General features: G+C 43.1%; 1 protein-coding gene across 4 annotated transcripts in view; it reads right to left on the bottom strand.

Annotated features, from left to right (window-relative positions):
* Nucleotides 1–381: 381 nt before the first annotated feature.
* MIX23 (mitochondrial matrix import factor 23) overlaps nt 382–20,262 on the bottom strand; it is a 47,420-nt gene continuing 27,539 nt past the window's right edge. For 2 of the 4 annotated variants that reach the window (XM_005291319.4, XM_005291318.5), the window contains 2 exons: nt 7,266–7,325; nt 382–672 (listed from right to left, as the gene is read on the bottom strand). In XM_005291319.4, the coding sequence (XP_005291376.1) occupies nt 622–672; nt 7,266–7,325 (111 nt within the window). In that variant the 3' untranslated portion in view covers nt 382–621. Of the gene's footprint in view, nt 673–2,536; nt 2,668–7,265; nt 7,326–20,262 lie in introns of those variants that run through there. The other 2 variants (XM_065586088.1, XM_065586081.1) reach the window with 2 other exon arrangements.

The raw sequence follows: 20,262 nt of genomic DNA, 5'->3' as shown, positions 1-20,262 counted from the left end.
TGTCTGCTCAAAAAGAAACCCAGAACTACATTAAAGGATATTATAGATCCAGATTGGGGGGGCAAGGAATGGTATATAGGGGGTCTGCAGGTCAGGACTGAAGTGTACTGGCAAAGCTGTGTCTGTGTATAACCTTACAGAACTATCACCTGTGGTAAATGGTTCAAGACAAAGCCTCCTACTTTCATAAGCACTAAACTCATTCCAATTTTTTTTTTTTTTTAAACCATGTCAGGTCACACACAACACAACACATGCTAAAGGTGAAAGCAGTAATACAGGAAGACCTTCCTGGTGCAACAACAGAGGGAGCAATTCTCTATTATTTCTTCCCCTTCAAGGGCTGCTGTGGGTTGGGGAACTCAAGAAAGTGGTATCTCATTCCATCTGAAATTTTTTTAATAGTTATAAAATGTATTCATTTTTCACATTTTGTACAAAATAGGAGTTGGTTTCTTTTAATTAGGAGAATCAGCTGAATGTGAGATTTTAACTAGGTGAGTCTGAAAACAAAATGAGACTGGGTTCTCCTGGTTCTGGAAGGTCCCTCACAGCTTGCCCCATGTCTCTTCAGCTTTGCTCTCATGATTGTAGAACAACTTCAGGAGAAGCATCCTTGCATCATTGGCTCTTTGGAGGCTTGTAGTGAATTCTGCAGCGCTCATTAAATACCTAGGAGACCAAAATAAAAAGGGAGTCATTCCTTGTAATAAACATCCTCCACACAACAGAAGCTGGAGCCAGAACTGGCAATTCTCCCTTTCTACAGTGCACATGTCAAAACTATGACTGACGACTGACCTTGCAGCATTAATGACCATTACCACTCTCGGAGATCCTTGGCCTATTCACCTTCCCTGCAGGTCAGTATTCTAATACTTGCAGCCTGGTGCAAAGAGACTGCATAGTACTAGAGGTGCTCACTTTTACATGAGACAAAATTAAGATCCTAACCATTTGTGGTCACTAACCTGTGGTTTCACAAAGGAAAAGCTCTGGCATACTACATTCAGTCAGTCTAAATTCACTTTGGTATTTTAACTGAATACAACTATTTACTTTCTGAGCTAATCTGTTGTGTTGTATCACTGTGCTGCTCAACAGATGCCATGTTGCACATCAGAAGGGGAGCATTACAGTGGAGGGTGAAAAGCAAACTACATTTATGGGTCACACCAGTCTGTAAAAGCTTTGTAGAGTTATTGTATACAGTTTGCAATCAATTCAATGTTTTTGGATAAAAATAATTTTTACTACTTCGTTACAGTCTGCCCTTCAGCAGCACATACTAGCACCTGCAGCACTCACCTTCAGCAACATGCTTAGGTAGAATCTGGTAAATAAAACTAGTAACCTCGATGACCTTCATTTCTCCTAATTGAAGGACTCATACAAGAAATTAACAATTGGAGCTCATTGGGATAAGCAACTACAGAAATCAATTTAAGTTGGCTTGAAATAAAACACTCAATCAGAAATAATGCTTATGCACCAAAATAACTAAAGAGACAACTTAAAACTGGTTTAGTTATTTCGTTACCAGTTTGTGTGCAGACAAGCCCTGAAAAATGGCAAGAGCACCACCTAGAATCAAGGTGGGGTGCTGGCTCAGTATTGATTCAGACTCAAATACCTCTTCCTGCAATAATATGGTTTATCATGGAGATTTCTTAAGTAATAACCAGACCTGACTCTTACCTTTTAAGATCTAAGGCTATATCTACACTGCCACTTTCAGCACTAAAACTTTAGTCATTCAGGGGTGTGAAAAAACACCCGCAAGTGACAAAAGTTTTAGCACTGAAAAGCGCCAGTCTAGAAACCATTTTATCGCCGGGAACACAAAGCTACCACCCCTCGTTCACGGTGGTTATTTTTTATCACCAGGAGAGTTGTCCCCTGGTGATAAAGCGTGTCTGTGCTGCCCACGTCACAGCACTGCCGCAGTAGTGCTGCTGCAGCTGTGCTGTAATATGGGCAGTGTAGACATACCCTAAAATAGCGTGAGCTGTAATGCAGGCATCACACATATTCTTACCACCAACTAGAAGGTTAGGGTATTTAGTGACAGGTTTCAGAGTAGCAGCCGTGTTAGTCTGTATCTGCAAAAAGAACAGGAGTACTTGTGGCACCTTAGAGACTAACAAATAAATTTGTTAGTCTCTAAGGTGCCACAAGTACTCCTGTTTTTTTGAGGATATTTAGTGTTCAGCTAATTATGGCTCATTTTACAGAGGTACTTAAAACTGTTTCAGAGTTGTCCCTTTCCACAGTCCCATGCTCTCTGGATTGAGCTCCTAGTGGGGGAAAGAATCTTTAGGACCTGCCACCAACCTCAGCAAAAAATTGTACGTTTGCAAAGTGCACAGCTTCAGATTCTACTTTCCAAGATCTCTTCAATACCTGCTCTGCCTGATAAGAGATTTGAACATGCAGCTCCCACCTCTCAGGTGAGTGCTCTCCTCCCCTCTCATTTTGTGTGCAGTTCAGTGTGCTCTGAGAACACCTACCAGATTGGGCCATGCAGGCAAGACAGGCAAGGTAATGCCTAGTTTCACCTGGTGTGAGGATCCTGCTGGGGCTTCAGCATGAGATAGGCGCCTGGGCACCAAGACTGAGGCAGCCATGTACATGCCCAGAGGAAGAAACTTCAAGTCCCTGATGCACCTAATGGCAGAAATGTAGGCTCTGAGTGATTTTTAGGTGACTCCAGGGTTAGGTGGCAGCTTAGCAGGGGTTTTCAGTGGCACCTAAATTTTGGACTTAAGCACCTAAATTTCTTTGTGAATGTAGCCCTTGATGGCTAGATGGGTGGTATAAACCAGATTCAACTCTACTAGTAAACACTCCCATAAAACAGCACTCTTTTTCTGCTAAGCCACACCAACTTTCCAAGTTCCCCAGAGACATAGTAACTTTTCTTAGTAACTGCCAATTTGAGGTGATTGAGGTCAAAATAACACCAGTCTGCAATTTTTGAGAAGACATCTGCTTCAGAGATAAAATGTGCTATTTATTATGTATTTTGATGTGCTGAATTCAAATATGACAATTAAAACAACTGATTGGCTACTGTTTAAGATATTTAAGTTTTTACATTTTATGTCTATGTATATTGTGTAGATAGTAGAGTTTTAATCATAAATTGTAAACCTAGGTCTTTTCATGTGTTTATGGTTGCTTTACATGATAATATTTCACCTGTCCTGTTTATGTAAAACTCTAAAAATCAGCAAAAGGGTTATATAAATAAAATTTATTATGAAACAAAAGGCAAAAAACTATTATGTACATAGTTTAGTCCTATTCAGTGTCTACTCGGTGCTTCTTGGCTTGTCTCTTGTATTCATTAAATGGAGCATCTCTTGTCACTGTCCAGCAATAGTCTGCAAGCATTCATGGGCTCCATTTGCCCTGATAGCGTTTCTCCATTGTTGCAATGTCCTGGTGAAATCGCTCGCCGTACTCGTCGCTCACTGCTCCGCAGTTCGGTGGAAAAAAATCTAGATGAGAGTGCAAAAAATGTATCTTTAGTGACATGTTGCAACCAAGGCTTTTGTATGCCTTGAGGAGGTTTTCCACCAATAACCTGTAGTTGTCTGCCTTGTTGTTTCTGAGAAAATTTATTGCCACTAACTGGAAGGCTTTCCATGCCGTCTTTTCCTTGCCACGCAGTGCATGGTCAAATGCATCATCTCGAAGAAGTTCATGAATCTGAGGACAAACAAAGACACCTTCCTTTATCTTAGCTTCACTTAACCTTGGAAATTTTCCACGGAGGTACTTGAAAGCTGCTTGTGTTTTGTCAATGGCCTTGACAAAGTTCTTCATCAGACCCAGCTTGATGTGTAAGGGTGGTAACAAAATCTTCCTTGATTCAACAAGTGGTGGATGCTGAACACTTTTCCTCCCAGGCTCCAATGACTGTCGGAGTGGCCAATCTTTCTTGATGTAGTGGGAATCTCTTGCACGACTATCCCATTCGCAGAGAAAACAGCGGTACTTTGCGTATCCAGTCTGCAGACCAAGCAAGAGAGCAACAACCTTCAAATCGCCACAAAGCTGCCACTGATGTTGGTCATAGTTTATGCACCTCAAAAGTTGTTTCATGTTGTCATAGGTTTCCTTCATATAGGCTGCATGACCAACTGGAATTGATGGCAAAACATTGCCATTATGCAGTAAAACAGCTTTAAGACTCGTCTTCGATGAATCAATGAACAATCTCCACTCATCTGGATCGTGAACGATGTTAAGGGCTGCCATCACACCATCGATGTTGTTGCAGGCTACAAGATCACCTTCCATGAAGAAGAATGGGACAAGATCCTTTTGACAGTCACGGAACATGGAAACCCTAACATCACCTGCCAGGAGATTCCACTGCTGTAGTCTGGAGTCCAACAGCTCTGCCTTACTCTTGGGTAGTTCCAAATCCCTGATAAGGTCATTCAGTTCACCTTGTGTTATGAGGTGTGGTTCAGAGGAGGAGGATGGGAGAAAATGTGGGTCCTGTGACATTGATGGTTCAGGACCAGAAGTTTCATCCTCTTCCTTGTCTGACTCAAGTGAGAATGATTCTGGTGCATCAGGAACCGGCAGTCCTTCTCCATGGGGTACTGGGCGTATAGCTGATGGAATGTTTGGATAATGCACAGTCCACTTTTTCTTCTTTGACACACCTTTCCCAATTGAGGCACCATGCAGAAGTAACAATTGCTGGTATGATCTGTTGGCTCTCTCCAAATCATTGGCACTGCAAAAGGCATAGATTTCCTTTTCCTGTTCAACCACTTGCAAAGATTTGTTGCACAAGTGTTGCAGCATATGTGTGGGGCCCACCTCTTGTCCTGATCTCCAATTTTGCAGCCAAAATAAAGGTGATAGGCTTTCTTAACCATAGTGGTTATAATGAGCTTTTGTGATGCAAAAGTCACTTCACCACAAACATAGCAGAAGTTATCTGCGCTGTTCACACAAGTACGAGGCTTCTCTGCTCACTTTGGCTAAACAGAAATGTGTCCCTTTGCAAAATCAAACACTGACAAATAAGAGAGCATGACACTGTATGATTTCTAGAGCTGATATAGGGCAATTTGTTCAGCAGAGTGATGTAAGCTTCGTTATGATTGCATCATCCATGACTTCTAGGAATAACATGATGCAATTCATATCATGTACGACGCAATACCAGCTTCAGATTGCATCATTCATTGTTTTGCCTAAAAAGTAAGTAGTTTCCAAACCCAGTCATAGATTTATTCATAGATCTAGTCAAAGATGTATTTTAGTCATTTCTGGTTTAAATTGAGATCCCTTCCCTTTATAACTCGCTTATCCTCCGCCATTCCCAAGTCAAGGGTCGTATATACTGACCCAATAGCATATCTTGAAAACTAGAGCCAATCAACAATTTTAAGCATCATTTTCGTTCTCAGTGACCCAGAATTAGTAAAGTTTGACTACATTTATTTCAGAAGCATTTTGGCTGTAGAGCAGTGTAATTAGTCCGAACAGCAGCTTTCACTCAATTAAAAATAATCACACTTCTGTGAAAATGCTGTGCCTACTATTGGTTTCAGAGTTCTATTTTGTTTCAGAGTTAGCTTCCCATTGATATGAATGGGAGCAATTCATACCTCCCTCAAAGATACTATTTCAGGCTGTCAGCAAACTGGGGCACAGATCAGTGTATTGGGTAAAACTGTTTGAATGAAGTTTGTCAAATGCAACTTAAAAACAAAAAATTAAAGTCAATAAAAAAAAAGTTATCAGAATGGCTTATTTACCAAGAGCCTAATTTGCAGGAAACAAAAATTCAGTGACCGTTTTGGTAATGTTTTTTGGACAAAAACCATGAAACATTTCTGAAAAATATTCTGAAGTGAAAACAATTTAACTTTTAAAGAAACAAACAAACCCTACTTTGCAACCATCTATTGTACTGGTTAGTGTTAATTTGCATTCTGAAGTTTACTTTTCTGCCATAAGGGCTACATACTTTAAAAAAAAAAAAAATGACAGTTTCTATTCTGGTACACAATTTAACAGTCACTTACAAAAATGGGCAATTAGGCAGCAAATTGTAATGCTGCACAACTGCATAATAGATGAACAGTCTCTAATTCAATCAATGGGTTCAAAGCATTTTACAAGACTACAGTACTTCGATGTTCCAGAGAGACTAAAGCAGAAGGAAATTAGATTTACTCATACAGCAAGACATTCGCAGCAGTGGGGATAAAATCCCAGAGTCCTGGTTTCTTATCACCTACTCTCATCTGCACCAAACAAGAGCAAATCTGTATCTTTTTTTATGTATCTTGTGCTGTGCATCCCTCTTTTTTACCTCTTGGGAGTTTCAGAATTTAAAAATGAGATACAACTCTTACTGGTCAGAGCTTACTTAGACAGGATGCATGGCCCTTGACTCAGAGTACCAGAGCAGATAGCATAATGCAGCCTGGCCTGATATCGGTATTAGTTGTCTCAAGAATCAATCCCCTTTGTTTAGGGAATACTGGAATGAGGCCTGAGGCTGGATTACTTGACAAAGAAAGCTTTCTACCCTATTTGAAACTAGAAGAGGATCTTAGGAGTGAGATGCCCAGAAGTTCTAGCACTTGGCTTTACAACGATCTTGTTGCTAGATTAACAACCCCAGAAACTGATGGACTATTTTTCACAAAACTGGTATTGTAAGGGCAGCAGAACTTCCCTCCTATACAGTGCCTCAATGCATCCTGACATGCAGAAGCTCCTTCCAGAGGTAGAAGGGAGTTCAATCTTCCTGGCACACTCAGTCCCAGGTATCTCCAGCGGAGATGGCTCACAAGAAGGCCAAATAATGCCAAATGTGGTGGTGTTTGTGAAACAGATACTTATCCCCACGAGCTACACTGAGGTACACCAACTCACTTCACAGAAACCACCAAGCACAGGGAAACAACTTTTAGTCACTACAAACCCAAATCAGATTAGAATAGGTAACCTGCAGGTGAAGTACTTCAAAGCCCATCTCTCTCATGCACACCTTTCAGCCTTCGCAGTTTAGTTGAAGGGTTCTTTATCTGTAAATTAATGACTGCGGGGGGGGGGGGTGGGGGGGTGAAAGTGTGGACTTGGAGCCAGTTCCCTAGAACTGCCTACCTTATTTCTCCCCTCATCCCCTATTCACGCCTCCATAACACTCCAATGCATTATGGTCACACATCGGTTTAAACAGATAACATCACATTCTTAATAAAACAATGACTGTTATGTACCTTCCAGCTTCTGTCGTTTACTACTTCTTCCACATTCAACTCAGACTGCATCAGCTTCAACTGCAAGAAGTGTGAGAGAAGACAGACACCATTCAGAATCAGATATTAAGAACAGGCCCCCACAGTCTTGGCAAGTCACACAATGTGACCCTAAAAACCCCTCAATGCCAACTAGCAAAGGGTTCACTGTTCTGTAACAGTAACTCCGGACAAAGTCAGTACACTAGCACACTGCTTTCATAGTATCTATCTATAAAAAATGTCACGTGAAGTCTTCAATAAAAGCTGGGGTCATGCTGGTCATTAGTATCAGTGTGAGATGTATGTATAAATACTGTGTGTGTACGTACACACACCCACAAACCTACCTATAAGTACACACCCACAGACATTTTCAGTATGTTCCTAAAAATGTCTGAATCAAGGTAAGGTTGACAAACAGGTTTCTGCCAGACAAAGGATGCATATTCAAGTGTCTGCCTCTCAGTACAAGTGAACAGTAAGCACTGTAAGCCAACACAACGGAAGCCCTGTTTTCATACAAAGTCCACACTAAGGAATATTCTGGGGGTCATCCCGACTCTGGGGACAAAACATGAATTTTGAGGGATACAAAGAGAAGGCAAAAAGCCAGCTCTTCATCCTGTACCTGAGGAAGTAACTGGCCAGTCTGATTACATTCATGAAAATGGGATCGCAATCTGCCCTAGTTGGAAGCACTGCAAAGGATATTTAGGCACGATAAGATGGCTTTTAGGCAGATGGTTATGCTGTTTAAGTTTAGTCGCTAGAAAGTGTGTACAGATTTTTTTTTATACATAACCTTCCTCTTTCCATTATCTCTTAACCCTTCACAATAAATTTGATTGTTTTCACAATAAATCTCTCAGTGCTGTGATGTGACTCAAACAAACTGGTATTGTGATAAATGAAGGGGGGAGAGTATCTCCCTTTTATGGACACCCAGCCAGCCCGTAGTTGTTCTCTAACTGCTCTACCGGTAAAGGGTTAAAAAGTCTCACTGCTACGCAAAGATAAAAGGAAGTGAATGGGCACCTGGCCAAAAGAGCCAATCAGAAGTCTAGAACTTTTTAAAATTGGGGGAAACAAGACTCCCCTTTTGTCTGTCTGTTGTTGTTCTCCGGAAGAGGCAGACAGGGAGCAGTTATGCTATGAGAAGCTTAGACCAGGTATGAAAAATCATCCCTATCATACCTAGAAACTACTCATCTAAAACCCCAGATATGTAAGTAGATCAGGAAATGTCTAGGAAGATGCAATTAGGTTTATCCCTTTTATTTCTTTATGGCTTGTGGACTCCTCTGTGCTAACCCCACATGCTTTTGTTTTGCTTGTAACTTTTAAGCTGGACCTCAAGGGAGCTATTCTTGATGCTTAATCCTTGTAGTTGTTAGTGTCAGGAACTGAGATGCACCTATTGTTAGTCTGCAAAGCAATGAAGGCTAGCATTGCCCTGAGGAGATTGTTTAGATGGCTAATAGGGTGGTGTTCTCAGGGAGGAGACACAGAGTTAAGCACCAGCATCTCCTCACTGGATGGAGTAATGTAACAAGGTGACTCTCAGCCCTGAGCACCCCAAGTCACACATACCATCACTGAAGAAGAGCAGCTCGGTGTAGCTCAAAAGCTTGCCTCTCTCATCAACAGAAGTTGATCCAATAAAAAGTATTAGTGCACCCACCTTGTCTCTCATAGATTCTAGTAAATTTAAATCTCAAATTCTAATTTTTTAAAATAGGTTTTCACCACCCAGGAGCAAATTAAAGTTGCACAGGCCATGTTAATTCTGGTGTTTCCTAACTTTGCAAGATCAAGCACTCCAACACTAATATTCTTTAATTCTGTGTAATTTCTAGATTGTTTAGAAGGATTTTCTTTTTTCTAGTGTGTGGCACCATACTGACTCCTCCACATAGCATCAGCAGGGTCTGAACCCAGGTCCTATAGGTTCATAAGACGACCACTCGAGCTAAAGGATTGGATTGAGTGATCACAAATTTCTTCAGTTTAAATTCAGTGGAAGGATAATCTAAACAAGATTGGTGACTAGGATTTTTGGTTTCAAAAGGGCAGACTGAGTAATAAAGGGAATTAATTCAAGAAGTCAGTGGGACCAAAGTGCTCACGGACTAGCACTCAGAACACTTGGAATTTCTTTAAGTCAAAGGTGCAAAAACTATCTGGGAATTTACAAACCCATACAAGGGAATACACTTGTAGGAAAGAGCTCCACACCTAACTTCAATTACCACCTCATAAAGAATATTAGGAATAAACACAGAACATACAGGGAAAGGAAAATGGGAGCGATCAAAGACAACTATATGCCTTGGAGGTCAGAAAAAATGTAGGAATAAATTTAGAATTGTTAAAATCAAGCTGAGCTAGACCTTGCAAAGGAAATTAATAGTAAGAGGTTTGTAGTAGGAATGTAAACAGGGTTTAAAAATATAATTTTAATAGGTTACACAGTTACTACCAGTTAAATGGTTAATCATTAAGGATTTCACATAAGCAGGGAACTACAGGTGCGGGGGGTGCTGCAGCACCCCCACATTTTACGTGGGGCTCCGCTGCCCCGTGCAGCAGTGGAGTTTAATTGTTAACCGAAACCAGTAAGACTGGTGCTTATTGGTTAACTGGTTAATCAGTTAAAAACTTTTACAACTCTAGTTTGTAGTTCTATAATAAAAAGAGAAAAGGAAGGATGAGGAAGGGCCACTATGCAGTGTGGATGGGGTAGAGATAAAAGATAATCTCAGTATGGCCCTAAAACTAAATGAATACTTTGCCTCAATATTGAATAAAGGTGAAAGTACAGAACACACAGATTAAGGCAGGATGGCTGATGAAAATGCGTAGAGAGGCAAAGATTACCACATGACAGGCGGAAGATTTAGATCTTAAGTTGCTCAAATTGGGAGGGTGGATAATTTTCATCCCTGAATACTGAAAGAACTGGCAGATGAGACTGCTTTGTTGCAATGAAGGAACATAGGCAGGCAGGCAGCTACATTTATGCCTTAGGGGACAGAGCCTGCCTCATGCCTAATTCCTCATGCCTAATGCCTTGGGCATTGGTGCACCTTGGTCCTTCATGTTCTCTGCCTGTGGCACACAATAGTTTAGTCTTCTGAGGCTTGTACTACACTTTCATCTATTCTGGTTGTTGGGCTTAATATGGAGGTTGCTGGATGATGTTTAGTGGACTGTGATATACAGGCAAACAGACTAGATGATCTGGTGGTTCCTTCTGGCCTTAAACTCTGATGATATGCTGGTGTTAAGGCTGCACGGCAGTTTATCAAGTCTTGCGTGTTAAGGTGGAAGGAGGATAATAAGTAAAAGATTGTTGTAGGTAGCAACAGCATGATTGTAGACCCTGACTGTGTATATACTAGCTTTTCAAAATTTGAGGAAATGCTACTCAAGTAAAACAGAACATTAACTTTAAATGAAGTTTTTTCTGTATGAATTACCTTAGTTTTTGAGTAACATATGTAAACTGGAGATAAATAAGAAGCAAACAGTGCCTTACATTTTTTGCAATAGTGAGCATAGCTGCTATATTAAGCATTTACCTATGGAAAAGCATCAATATTAAATACAACCATTGTAATCCGGCAAATTTGCTCTTTTGAACAAAGTGCTACCTAGCAAAGAAGGTCATTATAGTTACAGTGTTTTCAAAATTGATGACACTCAAATCCGCTATTGATTAAAATCTTTTCATAGAAATTCCAAAATGAAACATATAGGAAAGTGATATTTGTGTACCCCATAGATATACAGTAATCAACACTGGAAGTACAGTGTACAGTCTCCGTATATACTCTTTGCAAAAGTGTTTGAGAAATAGTGAAAAATCAGGGACCCAACTTCAAACCCATCTGTTTTTAAAATATTTTGGGAATAAAGTTGCTTATTTCCCTACAAATTCTAACTGCAAAGAAAATGGAAGAGACTCTCCTACACTCCTCTCCCCGGAACAAAACATTTACCGTCCTTTTTTCTGGTTAAACACAATTCTCTCCCACAACCTTAACTATGGCTTCACTACAACTCCACCATAATAATAACCAGACATTCGGTGAAACAAAGGCAACCACTATAAAAGGAAAAAAATCTTTAAATAATATATCATTAACTGTGGACCTCATTGCCATGAGATATCAAAAACTACCCAAGGATAATGTTAAACAGCAACTACTAAAACTAGACTTGTTTAAAGTCAACAAGTTTGGAGAAAATGCATCCAAGAGTCTTACAAGAGCTACCCAATGAGTTCTTTGGGCTACTAATTATTGAAAATCAACATTCTTGAAACAGTGGGGAAGTTCCATAAGACTGGAAGAAAGCTAGTGTGTTAATATTTTAAGAGTACTTGGATGACCTGGGTAATTTTAGTCCTGTCAACTTGACATCGAGCCCAGGCAAAATAATGGGATGTCTGACATGGGACTCAATTTATAATTAATGCCAATCAACATGGGTTTATGGAAAAGACACTATTAATCTAACTTGATTTTTTTTTTTATAAGATTACAAGTATGGACGATAAAGATAATGGTGTTGATGTAACAGACTAAGGCATTTGACTTGGTGCTACAAGACAGTTTGATTAAGAAACTAGAAAGATACAAAATCAACGGCGGCGAACAGCAGAGGCTAACAGCAGGAGTTTGCCTGGGAGTTCGCGTGGGGAGAGCTCACTGAGGCTTTCATCTGCAGGTTTCTCCGAGTAGTTCCTGCAACAGTTGAGGAAGCTCCTAAGAGGACGGTGATATGGAAGGTGAGCGATCAGCTGTTGTTACCTGCACAGGTTGTGCCATGTTTGTCTTTCTTCCGCAGGACAGAAGTGACTTTGTCTGTACAAAGTGCAAGCTGGTCTCCATATTGGAGGAGAAGGTTCGAGGGCTGGAGAAACAAGTATCGACTCTGCGTTGCATAAGGGAAAATGAAGATTTCCTGGACAGACGTCAGGAGATGCTTCTACGGCCACAATGTTCTGAAGATTCAGAGCAGGGGCAGCAGGGACAGAAGGATTGTGAGGAGGTTTGGCAGCATGTGACCTCCAGAAGAAGAAAGAGGAGCGTCCATGCACCAGCAATGGAGATACAGGTGAGCAATCGTTTCCATGTTCTCTCTACAGGTGCTAATGCGGAGAGTGGACTAGATGGCCCATCTGAGGGAAGGGAGCAGAAGGAGACCTCACCGATTGGAAGGCAAAAGATGCACTGTCCTAGGGATGGGGGTTCCACGACTACCACTCCCAAGAGGAGGAGGAGGGTGGTGGTGGTCGGGGACTCCCTCCTCAGGGGGACTGAGTCATCTATCTGCCGCCCTGACCGGGAAAACCGAGAGGTCTGCTGCTTGCCAGGAGCTAGGATACACGATGTGACGGAGAGACTGCCGAGACTCATCAAGCCCTCGGATCGCTACCCCTTCCTGCTTCTCCACGTGGGCACCAATGATACTGCCAAGAATGACCTTGAGCGGATCACTGCAGACTACGTGGCTCTGGGAAGAAGGATAAAGGAGTTTGAGGCGCAAGTGGTGTTCTCGTCCATCCTCCCTGTGCAAGGAAAAGGCCGGGGTAGAGACCGTCGAATCGTGGAAGTCAACGAATGGCTACGCAGGTGGTGTCGGAGAGAAGGCTTTGGATTCTTCGACCATGGGATGGTGTTCCAAGAAGAAGGAGTGCTAGGCAGAGACGGGCTCCACCTTACGAAGAGAGGGAAGAGCATCTTCGCCAGCAGGCTGGCTAACCTAGTGAGGAGGGCTTTAAACTAGGTTCACCGGGGGAAGGAGACCAAAGCCCTGAGGTAAGTGGGGAAATGGGATCCTGGGAGGAAGCACAAGCAGGAGAGCGCAAGAGGGGAGGACTCCTGTCTCATGCTGAGAAAGAGGGACGATCATTGAGTTATCTTAAGTGCCTATACACAAATGCAAGAAGCCTGGGAAACAAGCAGGGAGAACTGGAAGTCCTGGCACAGTCAGGGAACTATGATGTGATTGGAATAACAGAGACTTGGTGGGATAACTCACATGACTGGAGTACTGTCATGGATGGATATAAACTGTTCAGGAAGGACAGGCAGGGCAGAAAAGGTGGGGGAGTTGCGTTGTATGTAAGAGAGGAGTATGACTGCTCAGAGCTCCGGTATGATACTGCAGAAAAACCTGAGAGTCTCTGGATAAAGTTGAGAAGTGGGAGCAACAAGGGTGATGTCGTGGTTGGAGTCTGCTATAGACCACCAGACCAGGGGGATGAGGTGGACGAGGCTTTCTTCTGGCAACTAGCAGAAGTTGCTAGATCGCAGGCCCTGGTTCTCATGGGAGACTTTAATCACCCTGATATCTGCTGGGAGAGCAATACAGCGGTGCACAGGCAATCCAGGAAATTTTTGGAAAGCGTAGGGGACAATTTCCTGGTGCAAGTGCTGGAGGAACCAACTAGGGGCAAAGCTTTTCTTGACCTGCTGCTCACAAACAGGGAAGAACTAGTAGGGGAAGCAAAGGTGGATGGGAACCTGGGAGGCAGTGACCATGAGATGGTCGAGTTCAGGATCCTGACACAAGGAAGAAAGGAGAGCAGCAGAATATGGACCCTGGACTTCAGAAAAGCAGACTTTGACTCCCTCAGGGAACAGATGGGCAGGATCCCCTGGGAGAATAACATGAAGGGCAAAGGGGTCCAGGAGAGCTGGCTGTATTTTAAAGAATCCTTATTGAGGTTGCAGGAACAAACCATCCCGATGTGTAGAAAGAATAGTAAATATGGCAGGCGACCAGCTTGGCTAAACAGTGAAATCCTTGCTGATCTTAAACGCAAAAAAGAGGCTTATAAGAAGTGGAAGATTGGACAAATGACCAGGGAGGAGTATAAAAATATTGCTCAGGCGTGCAGGAGTGAAATCAGGAAGGCCAAATCACACTTGGAGTTGCAGTTAGCAAGAGATGTTAAGAGTAACAAGAAGGGTTTCTTCAGGTATGTTAGCAACAAGAAGAAAATCAAGGAAAGTGTGGGCCCCTTACTGAATGAGGGAGGCAACCTAGTGACCGAGGATGTGGAAAAAGCTAATGTACTCAATGATTTTTTTGCCTCTGTCTTCACGCACAAGGTCAGCTCCCAGATTGCTGCACTGGGCAGTACAGCATGGGGAGAAGGTGACCAGCCCTCTGTGGAGAAAGAAGTGGTTCGGGACTATTTAGAAAAACTGGACGTGCACAAGTCCATGGGGCCGGATGCGCTGCATCCGAGGGTGCTAAAGGAGTTGGCGGGTGAGATTGCAGAGCCATTAGCCATTATTTTTGAAAACTCATGGCGATCGGGGGAGGTCCCAGATGACTGGAAAAAGGCTAATGTAGTGCCCATCTTTAAAAAAGGGAAGAAGGAGGATCCGGGGAACTACAGGCCAGTCAGCCTCACCTCAGTCCCTGGAAAAATTATGGAGCAGGTCCTCAAGGAATCAATTATGAAACATTTAGAGGAAAGGAAAGTGATCAGGAACAGTCAGCATGGATTCACGAAGGGGAAGTCGTGCCTGACTAACCTAATTGCCTTCTATGATGAGATAACTGGCTCTGTGGATGAGGGGAAAGCAGTGGATGTGTTATTTCTTGACTTTAGCAAAGCTTTTGATACTGTCTCCCACAGTATTCTTGTCACCAAATTAAAGAAGTATGGGCTGGATGAATGGACTGTAAGGTGGATAGAAAGCTGGCTAGATCGTCGGGCTCAACGGGTAGTGATCAATGGCTCCATGTCTAGTTGGCAGCCGGTTTCAAGTGGAGTGCCCCAAGGGTCGGTCCTGGGGCCGGTTTTGTTTAATATCTTTATTAATGATCTGGAGGATGGTGTGGACTGCACTCTCAGCAAGTTTGCAGATGACACTAAACTAGGAGGCGTGGTAGATACACTAGAGGGTAGGGATCGGATACAGAGGGACCTAGACAAATTAGAGGATTGGGCAGAAAAAAACCTGATGAGGTTCAACAAGGACAAGTGCAGAGTCCTGCACTTAGGACGGAAGAATCCCATGCACTGCTACAGACTAGGGACCGAATGGCTAGGTAGCAGTTCTGCTGAAAAGGACCTAGGGGTCACAGTGGACGAGAAGCTGGATATGAGTCAACAGTGTGCTCTTGTTGCCAAGAAGGCTAACGGCATTTTGGGCTGTATAAGTAGGGGCATTGCCAGCAGATCGAGGAACGTGATCGTTCCCCTTTATTCGACATTGGTGAGGCCTCATCTGGAATACTGTGTCCAGTTTTGGGCCCCACACTACAAGAAGGATGTGGAAAAATTGGAAAGAGTCCAGCGGAGGGCAACAAAAATGATTAGGGGTCTGGAGCACATGACTTATGAGGAGAGGCTGAGAGAACTGGGATTGTTTAGTCTCCAGAAGAGAAGAATGAGGGGGGATTTGATAGCAGCCTTCAACTACCTGAAGGGGGGTTCCAAAGAGGATGGAGCTCGGCTGTTCTCAGTGGTGGCAGATGACAGAACAAGGAGCAATGGTCTCAAGTTGCGGTGGGGGAGGTCCAGGTTGGATATCAGGAAAAACTATTTCACTAGGAGGGTGGTGAAACACTGGAATGCGTTACCTAGGGAGGTGGTGGAGTCTCCTTCCTTGGAGGTTTTTAAGGCCCGGCTTGACAAAGCCCTGGCTGGGATGATTTAGCTGGGAATTGGTCCTGCTTTGAGCAGGGGGTTGGACTAGATGACCTCTTGAGGTCCCTTCCAACTCTGATATTCTATGATTCTATGATTCTATGATTCAACACAGTATACATTAAATGGATTAAAACCTGAATAATTGATAGGTCTCAAAATGTAACTGTAAACAGATTCATGCATATATATTTTGAGTGGGGTCCCGCAGGGACTGGTTATTGGTCCTAAACTTTTAACATTTTTAGCAAATGACCAGGAAGAAAACAAAATGTTTATGATAGTGTGCAGAGGACACAAAAACTGGGGCAATGGTAAATAGGACCACAGGTCACAGATACAGAGCAATCAGCACCGCTTAGTGCTGGGCACAATCAATCAAAATGTGTTTCAGTAGGTCCAAATGTGAAGTCATATCTAGGAACAATGAATGCTGGCAATACTTACAGGATGGAGAACTCTTATCATGGGAAACAGGGACTCTGAGAAGGATTTGGAGGTCATGGTGGATAGCCAGAAGAACATGAGCTCCAATTTGCCACTGTGGCTAAGAGGGCTAAAGTAATCCTTGGATGCATAAAACAGAGGAATCTTGGGAAGGAGTAGGGAGATTATTCCATTAGCAGTTGCATCAATGCAAAACAATCGAGATAATGTAGTGTGTCCACACTTCAAGAAGGATTTTGAAAACTTGGAGACGATTGAGAAAAGAGGCAAGAGAATGATCTAAGGATTGAAAAACATGTCTCAAGGAGCTCAATCTATTAAGTTTATCATAGATAAAGTTAAGGAATAACTTGATCAATCTACAAGTAGCTATATGGTGAACATAAATTTGACAAGAGGGCTCTTCAATCTAGCAGACAAAGATCCAGTGGTTTGAAATTGAAGCTAGTTAAATTCAGATTTGAAATAAGGCACACATTTTTAGGATAACTAATCATTGGAACAACTTAACAAGGGCTGTGGTGGATTCTACATTACTCGAAGTATTTTAAATCAAGATTGGATTCAAATTGACATGATCTAGTTCAACCACAGCTATTAGACTCGAAGCAGGACTTAGTTCAAGGAAGTTCTCTGAACCTGTGTTATGCAGGAAGCCAGCCTATGTGACCACAAGGGTCCCTCCTGGCCTTTAAAAAAAAAAAAAAAAAAAAAAGCTTATATATGAACTAAGGGGTAGTCCACATTTATGGTACGCCTACACAGTGGGGGGAAAAAAAAAAAATCAAACCCACATCAGCAAGTCTTGGAGACTGGATCAACTGACTCGAGCATGCAGGGCTTGCATTGCAGGGCTAAAAATAGCAGCGTATACATTTGGGCTCAGGTTGGAACCCAGGCTGTGAATCCCGCTGAGGGGGTAGCGTCTCGGAACCCAGGCTCCAGCCTGAGCCCGAACATATATGATGCTATTTTTAGCCCCGTAGTGTGAGCCCACATCAGGATCTGACACTCAGTAATGCGGGGGGGTTTCGTTTTTATGGCTTTTTTGCTGTGTTGACGTACCCTTAGTGTGCTGCGCCAAGAGCCAGCTTCAAAACCTAATAATTCAGAACGTATTCGACTTTCATTCTTTTCTAAAGAGTACGATGCACGGCAGGTCCAACCAACAAAACAGCATTCATGCGGGAGCTTCCTAAAAGGGAGGGAGAAAGGCTGCAGCAAAATTTTATGTACAAGCAGTATTTCAAAATTCAGATTGGTTCAAACTGGCCCCACTGGGTCCTAGAACAGACTTTTGTGGTGAAAATTTGGAATGATTTGGTCAAAGTATTTCTGACATATGCATACCCCTAAAAAGCTGCTTTTAACATTTATAAATTCCTATAACTTTGGTTTTTTTCCCCCCCACACAGCCAGGGAAAACGTTATGGCTGTGATCCTCATTAAGACACATCACTGGACAGTTCCTCAGATCAACTATTCAACGATAACCAGTTTTGAAAACCAGTATTTCAAAAAAAGTTATATTCTCATTCTCGTTTTCCAGGTGGGTACACCAGGTTCTGGCAAGCATCTTTTGGTAACAGAGTATCTGCCTTAGAGAGACAAAGGTTTACAGACAATTCACCCCTCTTCAAGCTATTGTTTACTAGGGAACACCTTTGTCAGTGACACACTGAGTAACATTTGGTTGCTTGGGAAACAGATGCTCATACCCTTTAACCCAAGGACCATGAATTCAAACCCTCTCCTCAGAAGATTCGTGAGCGGTGACAATTAGCACTTCCCTTCTTGCTGTCTGGGGCCACAATGGGACTTCTTTTGGAAGTGTGAGTGGTGTATGAATTTTGAGGAAGCGCAACACCACAGAAGCGTATCTCTAGCACTATCTACACATCAGCCCAAGTCCTGCCCTAGAATAGTTTGGCAGGCTGTGGCAGTACTGTGCTGGGATATGAAACCCAGTATGGCTGATACAGGAGGAACTTGCTGTCATGTTGACAAGGACACCAGAGAGGTCAATGTAAGAGTCCTGGCTAAGACCAATCAGTTATGGGCCAAACAAGGCTCAGTGAACTCCTGCCGGGCACCAATAGGAACAACAGATCCAGCCTGCATCAGGAACTAATAGGTACACTCAGTGCATGCCACAAGCACACTGTGCTGAAAAGGGAGTAGGGAATTGAGAAAGGTAGGCTCTCGTGCAGGGCACAGGTACATAACACTGAGATGGGTCAAGTTAGGAAGAGAACACCCATTGAGTTTAATAGGGCACTTCACTGCTCTGCAAGCCTCAAATGCTGTAGAGACGTATGCAAAACCTGTTCCCTCCATGCTAGTCTCTGAAATGGAGTAGGGACTCAGGAGGTCCCCTTCCCTTCCCATGCTACCTCCAAGTTGGTGTATGTGTTCCTCACAGTTGATCAGCTACAACTGTCTCTCTCTGTGGCCCCTCCAGTACTACTGGTTGTATGAGGTGCCTGAAGGAAGGCACAGCTGGTACCTGAGGGGTACCCCATGTGACCCCAAAGCCTTCCCATAATGCCCCCACCACTACCCTACCTCCTCACAAAACAAGGAACATTAATAAAAACTTGGTTAAAGGGGAGTTACAATTGCCTGGCAGTGCCCCAGACCCTTCAAACTGACACCTCCAAAATTCAGGAAGTGTTATTTTGTTTGGAGTACATTAGAAAAGAAGGAATTGTACAGTTATAGTAATACTTTCCATACCACACACAACCTTAACTCTGCCCCTTGGGTGATAGCAATAGGAACATAACATTAACTTTACCCAGCCTAATGAAAACTGCCAGTTTCTCAGCACCTCACAAAAACCCCAATATCAGCACTCCTGTTTATACACTTCCATCCTCACTGTATTTTTGCATCACCATTGACTAAGCGTAGGTTGGCAGACCTCACTAGGAACAATAGTTTGAGCTCTCATTAAACTGAGTGAGGGGTTTGTAGGGCCACCTCTCTGAAGCACCCCTTGTGGCAGAGATCAAGGGAACAGAGTTGAGGTTCTGAAATGTTAACTAAATTGTGTATTGCCATATTTGCTAGTGTTTGCATTTTGTTTATTTCCCTGATTCTCCAAGATCTGCATTTTCAGGAGGCACAAGTTTTGAAGGGTTATGAGTAGGACCCTATCAAATTCACGGCCATGAAAAATGCATCACAGACCGTGAAATCTGGTCTTCCTGCGTGAAATCTGGTCTTTTGTGTGCTTTTACCCTATTCTACACAGATTTCAGAGGGGAGACCAGATTTCACGGTCTGTGACACATTTTTCCTGACCCAAAAAGAGTTGCAGGTGGGTCACAAGGTTTGTTTGTTTGTTGTTGGGGGTTTTTTTTGTTGTTTTTTTGGGGGGGGTGGGAGGTCACAGTATTTCCACCCTTACTTCTTCACTGCCTTCAAAGTTGGGCAACCGGAGAGCGGCGGCTGTTGGCCAGGTGCCCAGCTCTGAAGGCAGCGCCCTGCCAGCAGCAGCACAGAAGTAAGGGTGGCAATACCATACCACTGTTACTTCTGTGCTGCTGCTGGCGGTGGCTCGGCCTTCAGAGCTAGGCTCCCAGCCAGCAGCCGCTGCTCTCCAGCTGCCCAGCTCTGAAGGCAGCACTATCGCCGGCAGCAGCACAGAAGTAAGGGTAGCAGTACCGCAACCCCCCCCCACAATAACCTTGTGGCACCCCCCTGCTCCCGAACTCCTTTTTGGGTCAGGATCCCTACAATTACAACACCACGACATTTCAGATTTAAATAGCCGAAATCATGAAATTTATGATTTTTAAAATCCTGTGAAATTGACCAAAATGGACCATGAATTTGGTAGGGCCCTAG

The sequence above is a fragment of the Chrysemys picta genome, chromosome 1, assembly GCF_011386835.1.
Source record: "Chrysemys picta bellii isolate R12L10 chromosome 1, ASM1138683v2, whole genome shotgun sequence".
NCBI lineage: Eukaryota > Metazoa > Chordata > Testudines > Emydidae > Chrysemys > Chrysemys picta.
This window is presented reverse-complemented; position numbering and strand designations above follow the sequence as displayed.